The sequence below is a fragment of the Prionailurus bengalensis genome, chromosome D2, assembly GCF_016509475.1.
Source record: "Prionailurus bengalensis isolate Pbe53 chromosome D2, Fcat_Pben_1.1_paternal_pri, whole genome shotgun sequence".
In the NCBI taxonomy this organism is placed as follows: domain Eukaryota; kingdom Metazoa; phylum Chordata; class Mammalia; order Carnivora; family Felidae; genus Prionailurus; species Prionailurus bengalensis.
The window spans coordinates 30271962-30279820 of NC_057351.1; the positions used below are offsets into that span (position 1 = coordinate 30271962).

Here is a 7859-nt window from a genome sequence, read left to right on the forward strand (position 1 = left end):
AAAACGTCTCCACACGTAGGTTGCATCCAGATCAATGGCATTGTCGCCTCTGGGGTAGGACTCGGGCACTGGCACTGTGTTTAAACATTCCAGATAACTCCAATATGCGGCCAGTTTTGTGATCCACAGACCATCTCTGACAACCAGGAATCCCGCCTTGGGATCACCTCTTCCACAGGGGCACACCACGCCCTGCATCGGAGGTCAGGAAGAAAGCATCGGGACTTCAATTTTGCATCTATCTGACACCTTTTTCTTGTTTAGAGTCCATGTTTTACAAATGACTTACTGCAGTGGAGCAGTGGTAATGACAATAACCGTTAGCAGCCCGAGAACTTGCTGGGGCCCGGCTCTCATCTAAGAGAACATTGTACAGATTGTGCATAGTGCTCCACGAACACCTGATGGCAAAGGTACTGTTATTATCCTCATTTGACATATGAAGGAATTCACACCGGAAGGGCTGAGTAACTGACCCATCACATCGCTAGAAAGCAGCCATGTCAAGATTCCAACCAGGTTGGCTCGGGCAGCCACCTTTTATCCACAAATGATACACAAATAAGATACAGATACCAGGGGGACCTGCTCAACATTTTTTACTGATAAATCTCATAATCAAGTAATTAAACCATGATGGCAGATGCTGAGTCCTTAAGGCAAGGCCTGAATCTCACTCTTGTTCCTGTCCCCCACTAGGGGCCAGTGGGCCCCTGGCTACATCTCAACAAATACCTATCTGCCTTCTCCCAGAAACATCTACTGACTGATCATCATAACCAATGTTTATCGACAGTTGCCGTGTGCCAGGAACTGTCATTTGTAATCTTTGCCACAATCCTGTGAAGTAACTGATACCATTATCTCCATGTTGCAAATGAGGAGACTGACCGGCCCCGTGTCAGAGGCTGAAACCCAAATTGTGGGACCGCAGGGTTCATTCTCTCCCACTGGTGAAAGGGTCCACAGAGAACAGCTTATGAAAGTAGGCGGGGGGGCGGGTATGAAGACATCAGGAAAGAGGCAGAGACTGACTGTTGATTGTTCACTCCTTTGACAGGTGGTACCCTTTGCCAGGAGTGCCCGTCCCTATTTATCCTACCTACCCTTCTGGCCCCGCCTCAAAGATCGCCTCCTCCAGGAAGCCTGCCTTCCTACAAGCTGCAGTTACTTGCACCTCCTGCCTTGTGGTTCATGCCTCGTCTTCCCCACTGGAAGCTGGAGCTCCTTGAGGGTCGGGCTGGGTCCCACTCAAGAGGCATTCCCCTGAGCCGGCTCAGCAAGCTCTTACTGGTGGGTTGAGCCTGTGCCTCTCCCAGGGCAGAGGGTTCTCCCACCCTCTGGGCTTTTCCTCCACGGGCTCCACTTCCCTTTCTTCCTCCTCTTCTTCTCCCTCCTCCTTCTACTTCCTCCGCTCTTTCCTCCCCACCCTCTTTTCTCCCTCCTTCTTCTTCCCGGTGGCGCCCAGTTTCTCTCCCTCCTCCCTGCCCAGCGCCGCTCCCGGGCCCGGCAGCTGCAGTGCCCCCGGCGGCCTAAAGAGGGGGCTGCGGCGCCGCCCGCTGGCCGTGCCGCTGCGGCTCGAGCTTCCTGTGAGGTCAGGTGGGAGGAAGCGGCCTGGGAGCCGCGGGGAGTGGACGCAGCCGAGGCCCGGGAGCCGCGCCCGAAGGTGGGTGTCCGGGCCCGGGGCGCGGGCGAGCGGGCGCGCATCCCTCCCCTCCCCCGAGCCCGGGCTCGGCAGCCTGGGCGGCGCCCCCTCCCCGCAGCCCGCGTCCCCTGTCCCCTCCCCCGCCCCGCGGCACGCCGCCCCCGCCCCCCGAGCTCCCCCCCCCCCCCGCCCCCAGCTCCCGAGTCAGGTGCCCCGAGGGCCCACCGAGGCCTCCGCCCACCCAGCGGGCTCGGCGTGGCCAAGCGCCGAGGGACTGCGGAGCTCCGTGACCCGCTTGGCCTTCTCCAGGGACCGACGGGCTTCGGAAGGGGGACCCGCCTGTCCCACGCTCTGGGCCAAGGGCAACAGAACAGGGGCTCCTCACCCCCTTTCGGGCGCGTGTCACAAGTGCTTTTCAGAATTTAGGTGAAACCGGGCTCATCTCCTTAGAAAAGAATGGCCTTTACACAGACTCGGGGAGCGCCATGGAAGGACCCCACCCCCACCTCCAGCCCACGGACACCCTTGGGGGTCTGCGAAGCGGCCCGGCCCAGAGCCCCAGCCGCATCCCCCGTCCCCTAGTTTGGGAAGGCTGGCGCCGCCCCCGTGAGCAGGGGGGGGGGGGGGGGAAACTGGTGTTATCTGAGAGGTGAGGGCCAGGTGAGGGCGTGCCCTCTGCGGGAAAGGTCTGCTCCTCCCCCAGCGCTGGCGGCCCTGTGGCCAGCAGTATGGTCTGCTGCCAGGCAGTGAACCTGAAGTAGCTCCAAAGTGGGCCCAGAGCTTCTGTGGGGAGCAGGCCCGGGTCCTTGGCATTTACTCCCAACGGGCCATTTTGTAACGGATGGGAAATGGGGACACGGGGGGTCTCGGTGCCCTGGTCTCCATATTTAGAGCCGAGAGAAGGCCCTGGGGCCAGCGTTCCTGTGGCTTCCCCTTCTTTCTCTGTCGCCTCTACGTGAGTGGTCCTGGGCAGGCCGGTTAGACCTCTCTGGACCTCTAGCTGTACCTGCTCCGGAGCGTGTCGGGAGGTGTAAGTGCGGCGGGCCTCAGTGGACTTCCCACAATGCCCTGGGCCACAGCGTGGGCTCTCATCCCTGGGGTTGCTGGAAGTGGTTCTTAGAACATCCATCTCCAAGGATCGTTTTGGTAGTTTTCCCAGTGGACTCCCATGTCTGAAAGATTTTTGTCTGTCAAATAACTTGCATTGATTTCTCTCCTTGTAATTAATCAGATGCAGTGCCAGCCGGGCACGGGTGACGGGTGTGAATCGCAGCTTTTCCCACGAGGGCAAGCGTCTCTTTACCTCTGATAAATCATTTCTTTCAGGTCTGGGGAAGGGTGCAGCCCAGCAGGGACCCATAGCTCCTGGGAGGATGGTGCGGATCTTGGCTAACGGGGAAATCGTGCAGGACGACGACCCTCGCGTCAGGAACACTCTCCCTTCGCGCAGCAGCACCCCTCGACAGGTAGGTGCCCAGCGCCCGTGGCAGGAGCAGCTGGCCTCCTGTCCTCTGTGCCAGTGACTCCTTAGCTCCCCGAAGCTCTCTTGCTAGTCATTAACCTTCTGTAGCCTGAAGCCCTCTTTGCAGAGCGTCGGGCTGGGGAACACAGGGTCAAGACTGGGGGAAAATTGCAGATTTAATCCCAGCCAGGCCCCTTCCTCCCCAGTTCTGGCTCTTCTGGAAGCCTTCTCAGACTTTGAATCCAACAGCTGTCTCTCCTTTAACTTGGTTAACCCTGCTGGAGCTGGCATCTTTGTTTAAGAGCCTGCCGGCCGACAGAGAACCCGGGGAAGGTGGCAAAGATGGGCCCACGGCCACACCATGATGGTGTTAAAGGAAGGAGCGATGATATGAAGGCCTGCTCGGGAGCTGCGCCCTGTGGTCCCGCCCTCCTTGACCCCTTCTCTTTTCTCTGGCCTGGGCACCTTCTCCCTGGCAGGACTTGGGGAAAATAGAGTGGCATTTTCTGTGCTCTGAGAGCTTATGACTCTGTGATTGGCATCCCCGGGGGTGGCATCTGGAGATCGCTGAGGAAGGAAGGTGTGGCCCCCGGGGGCTGGAGGGGAGGGCAGAGCCCAGCCCAGAAGATTCCCTTGTTGCCTAGTACTTCGCGCCAGGGAAGCTTTCTCCAGATTCATTCGTCTCTCTGTCTTCACCTTCCAGAGCTTTCTCAACAGGGGCCATGGTGCCCCCCTGGGGGGTTCCGGCCCTCGCCAGCAGCAGGCGGGTGCTAGGCTGGGCGCTGCTCAGTCCCCGTTCAATGACCTCAACCGGCAGCTGGTGAACATGGGCTTCCCCCAGTGGCATCTCGGCAACCATGCCGTGGAGCCGGTGACCTCCATCCTGCTTCTCTTCCTGCTCATGATGCTTGGCGTGCGTGGACTCCTGCTCGTGGGCCTCGTCTACCTGGTGTCCCACCTGAGTCAGCGGTGACCTCTGGCAGCTAGTGGGGCAGGCGTGGAGGAGAGGGAGTTTTGGGGCCTGGGGGTGAGAACAGGCACAGGGGCAGGGGTCTCAGGGTGCCCTGAAGGTGCGCTCAGAGAACACGCGTTCCCGTCGCGTGAGGCGGGAGGCAGAGGAAGCCTCCGGTCCTGCCTTCCCAAAGGATTGGGTGGATCCCCTCAGTCCCTTGAGACGGTTTTAGGTAGTATTGGGCCCGCGTTAAGCACAAAGTCAGAGCAAGAAAGGGATTCCCTTTCCAGTTCTCGTCCAATCCTTTCATGCCAAGAAGAAAGCCTGAACGTGGTGCCAGCGTGTTCTCATGCCTCTGGAACTCACGCATGACTCCCCCTGTTACTAGCGAGGAGGCCTCGGGCTTAAGGCAGATGGGAAAAGTTTCCAGACTTTTATAGCCCTGTTTGGTTTTAATGGTATATTTTTAATTGGCTACTTTTGTTTCTGACAAGTCTCACTGGCATCTACTTAGTGTGGTGGCATTTTCAATAAAGAGATTTAAAATGGAATCCATGTAATGACATTCATAAATGATTGTACAGCTGCCTGTAAATCTGGAAGACACAAGGAGGGTGGTTGGGAGTGACTGGGATTGGAAACAGGGCGGAGGTGGGCATTTGACCCCGGGGTGGGGGGTGGGGTCCGGGGTTTCTAAGCTTTTCTTGATAGGCTCTGGGAGCCTAGCAGGGGGGCGGGGTGGGGGTCCAGGTGAAGCGCAGACCCGGGCCCCTTGTCTGATGCTTGGATGATTTCTGGCTGACTCTGAGATGTCGGCCTTGTGGGGGGTGGAGTCCTGTGGCCAGAATGGCGATGAGGCTGTGGCGATGGGACTGCTGGGGTGCGAGGCTTCCGTGCCCAGGGGGTCGGCTTCCCTCCTGCGGCTCACTCTCCTTAAAAAGCAGGAGGTCTTGGTGCCGACTGCTTGGTGCGTGTGGGCTAAGGGTGCCCTGCTTTTCTTGAGTGGAGGCCTTGAGTTTGGGCCCATAAGCCCTGGGTCTGTGTGGAGGCCCTGTTGGGGGGGAGGGGGTAACACCAGATGACTGAGGGCTCTGGGCCCACGGGTGGTCCAAGGGAGGCTGGGTGAGCCTGAGGGCTTCCCTTGCCTGGAGACCAGAGTTTTCACTTCCTCTTAGGATTCTTCTGGGGCCGGGGGAGGAAGGCAGGCTGGGGAGGTACTTCTTGAAGCCCAGGGCTAGTGGAACAAACCATCATGGGGTGTATGTGGGATGGTTGGGGGGTAGTTTGAGACTGAGATTGATTCTGTCCCTCCTCCTGAGAGCCTGCTGTGCTGCCTAGGAACGGGACCTTGCCCCCCAAAACACCCCTGTGCCCACTGCTGCCCTTGAGGGGGCTGGTGGCCTTTATCACAGACATTCCCGAAGGAGCTTTGTGGTGTTGGAACAGGACTCCTTTCTCAGTGTTTCCTGCGTCTTTATTCGGGGGCAGCTGTTGGAACATGGTTTCCCTTTGTGATGGACGGGAGGGCGCTGGGCCCTTGGGGGCATTGCAGAGAGGGAACAGAGGGTCTGGCCTCCAACCGTTCCTGTGGGGCCTGGGCAAGGGGAGGTGGTGCCCAGGTCTGGCTGGCGTCCCTGCTGTCCCCCCTGGCATCTTCTGCCAGCCCCCAAGCTTATGTGGCCGTGGCCTTACAGCCACGGGGAAGGGATGACCGTGCACAGCATCCCCCTCCCTCATACTCCCCCCTCAGCATGTCCCTCTGGGGCTGGGCTTTCCCCTTCTTTTTGCTTTGCAAAGCTGTGGGACTCTGAAGACAAGAAATCTTAAGTGAACCCCCAATATATAAAGTCCCTTTAAGGGGTATGAATCTGAGTCCACAAAGTCAGGCCTGAGAACGGTCTTCTTGTCTAGAATTTGGTGTTGGTTCCCAAGGCCCGAGCCTTCTGAGGAGAAGCGAAGGTCCTTTAGGGAAGGCAGGGGAGCCCAGGGGTTTCCTCCCCGCTCCTGACTAGAAAGAGCCTGGGTGGGGGGGGGGGGGGTGGGCATGGGGCCTGTCCTGGTGTCCAGGCAGGCCCTGGGGTGCAGGAGGAGCCTGGGCATCGGTGGCCACACCTACCCAGGGGCCAAGGCCCCTCCAGCGACTTGTGAGCCTAAGGGAAGGGGTTGGGGGCCTGAGGTGAGTTGTTTGAGAAAAAAGTTCTGTTTTCTCATCCAACACACACAACCCGGACCTGACAGAATTGCTCTGGTGGGATCAGGAACGCGCCTCTTGACCCTTCTCATTTCAACTCACCTTCCCTGTGCCCCTTGGGCCCTGGGCAGTTTGCTAACCGTTGCGCTGTTTCCCTTCTCAAAGCCTCCCGGGGTCTGAAGGTAGGCCTGGCCGGCGTGGCCCGTGGGCAGAGGCAGAGTGCCCCCTAGGGTTGCGCGACCTGTGTAGCAGTAGCATCCGGGGCCTTTTCCCTGCCCGTCCTCAGAATGGCCTCCAGGGAGGCTCTCGCCTGCGCACGCTGAGAAAGCGTGGTGCCAGCAGGTTCTCAGCTGGCAGAGGCTTGTTCCTCCCGGGGGCCGGATGCAGGTCCTGATGAGGCTTGGGGTGAGGCCGAAGGCCGTCTTGGCCTAGTGGGCATCTTGTTCCTAGACCTCCTGTCTGAGGAGGAGGGAGGGGCTTTCTTCCTCTGCCCACCCCCTGCCTTGCCTGCTGTGTGACAGGACCCCCCGGACCGGGCTGCTTGGAGGGCAGGTTTTCAGGGAAGGTTTCTGCTAATCTCCAGGGCTAATCCTTGAAGCCCTGTGTCTCTGTGTCAGGTTGGATTTTCGGCTTGGCTGCCTTGGCGAGAGCTGCCCCCCACACCACGTGAGCCGCAGCTTGGATCTCACCAGGCCTTTGCTGCCTTTGTGGAAAGGGGAGCTCCCCCTCCCCCTGTGGAGTTATTTTGACTCCTTGGTTGGGGTTACCTGATGAGTGGAGCTGCGGGGTCTGACGGCCTGTCCCCACTCCATCTCCCAGACTCCCCGGGTGCCTGGGTCCTCCTTCCGTAAGTTCCAAGACCTTCATTTTCCAAACCCTACCTCTCCCCACCGTCTAGCTAGCCTACAGGTGGAGGCCATGTTTCTGCCTTCCCACAAGAGATACCAAACTTGAGATGGGGCCAAATGGCACCTCCCGTTTTGCCAGCTTCCCCAGGGAGGCCTCCGTTGGCTCCCGGCTCTCTGGGACTGGGACCAGAACCCGGCCCTTTGGCCAAGGTCCCTGACTGGGGGCTCTGGCTCTGAGTTGAGGAAGAAGCCTTGGTGTGGTGGTCAGAGCCTCTGCCCTCGGGTGCCCGACCTTGCGGGCAGCGAAGGCTACCCCCACCCAGGCCACCTGGCCCCGGAGGAGACCTGTCTGTTTGCAGGCCCTGCTCTACTTTGTGGGTCCGTGACCTTGGACAGTTCACTTGGCCTCTCGACAGCCTTGTTCCTTACCTCTAAGGAGAGGGATGATGATCAGGGTCCCTCCCGCCTCTCGGAGCCTCAGGCTCACCCTTGCATGGTGGATGAGAGAGGGGGGCATAAAAAGGAGGGGCCGCGGCCACCCCCAAACCTCCTCCACAGACGCTGCGCCTTGGACCCCAGCTCCCGTGCTGTGGGCTTTGGCCTAAGGTGGCCACAAGGTAGCAGGTGCCTGGGACCCCCAGCTGGGGTAGTGCTGGGCTTCAAGACTAGTGTTGCCCCCTACGCAGCTGCTCCTGTGGGGGCCGGGACCCTGAGGGGCTTGCTGTAGATCTCCTAAGAGGACGGGACGAATTTGCTGCGTG

At 59.4% G+C, this 7859-nt stretch overlaps 1 protein-coding gene across 2 annotated transcripts; it reads left to right on the forward strand.

The window, feature by feature from the left end:
* Nucleotides 1-1542: 1542 nt before the first annotated feature.
* Nucleotides 1543-4610, forward strand: FAM241B (family with sequence similarity 241 member B). Of its 2 annotated transcripts, none has more exons than XM_043596518.1 (3): nucleotides 1543-1666; nucleotides 2972-3111; nucleotides 3811-4610. In XM_043596518.1, exons 2-3 carry the CDS (start codon nucleotides 3019-3021, stop codon nucleotides 4078-4080), a joined length of 363 nt encoding a protein of 120 aa, XP_043452453.1. In that variant the 5' UTR covers nucleotides 1543-1666; nucleotides 2972-3018; the 3' UTR covers nucleotides 4081-4610. The 2 variants fall into 2 exon arrangements, with proteins under 2 accessions (XP_043452453.1, XP_043452454.1); XM_043596519.1 differs by lacking the exon at nucleotides 1543-1666 and adding an exon at nucleotides 1856-2071.
* The last annotated feature ends 3249 nt before the right edge of the window (nucleotides 4611-7859 follow it).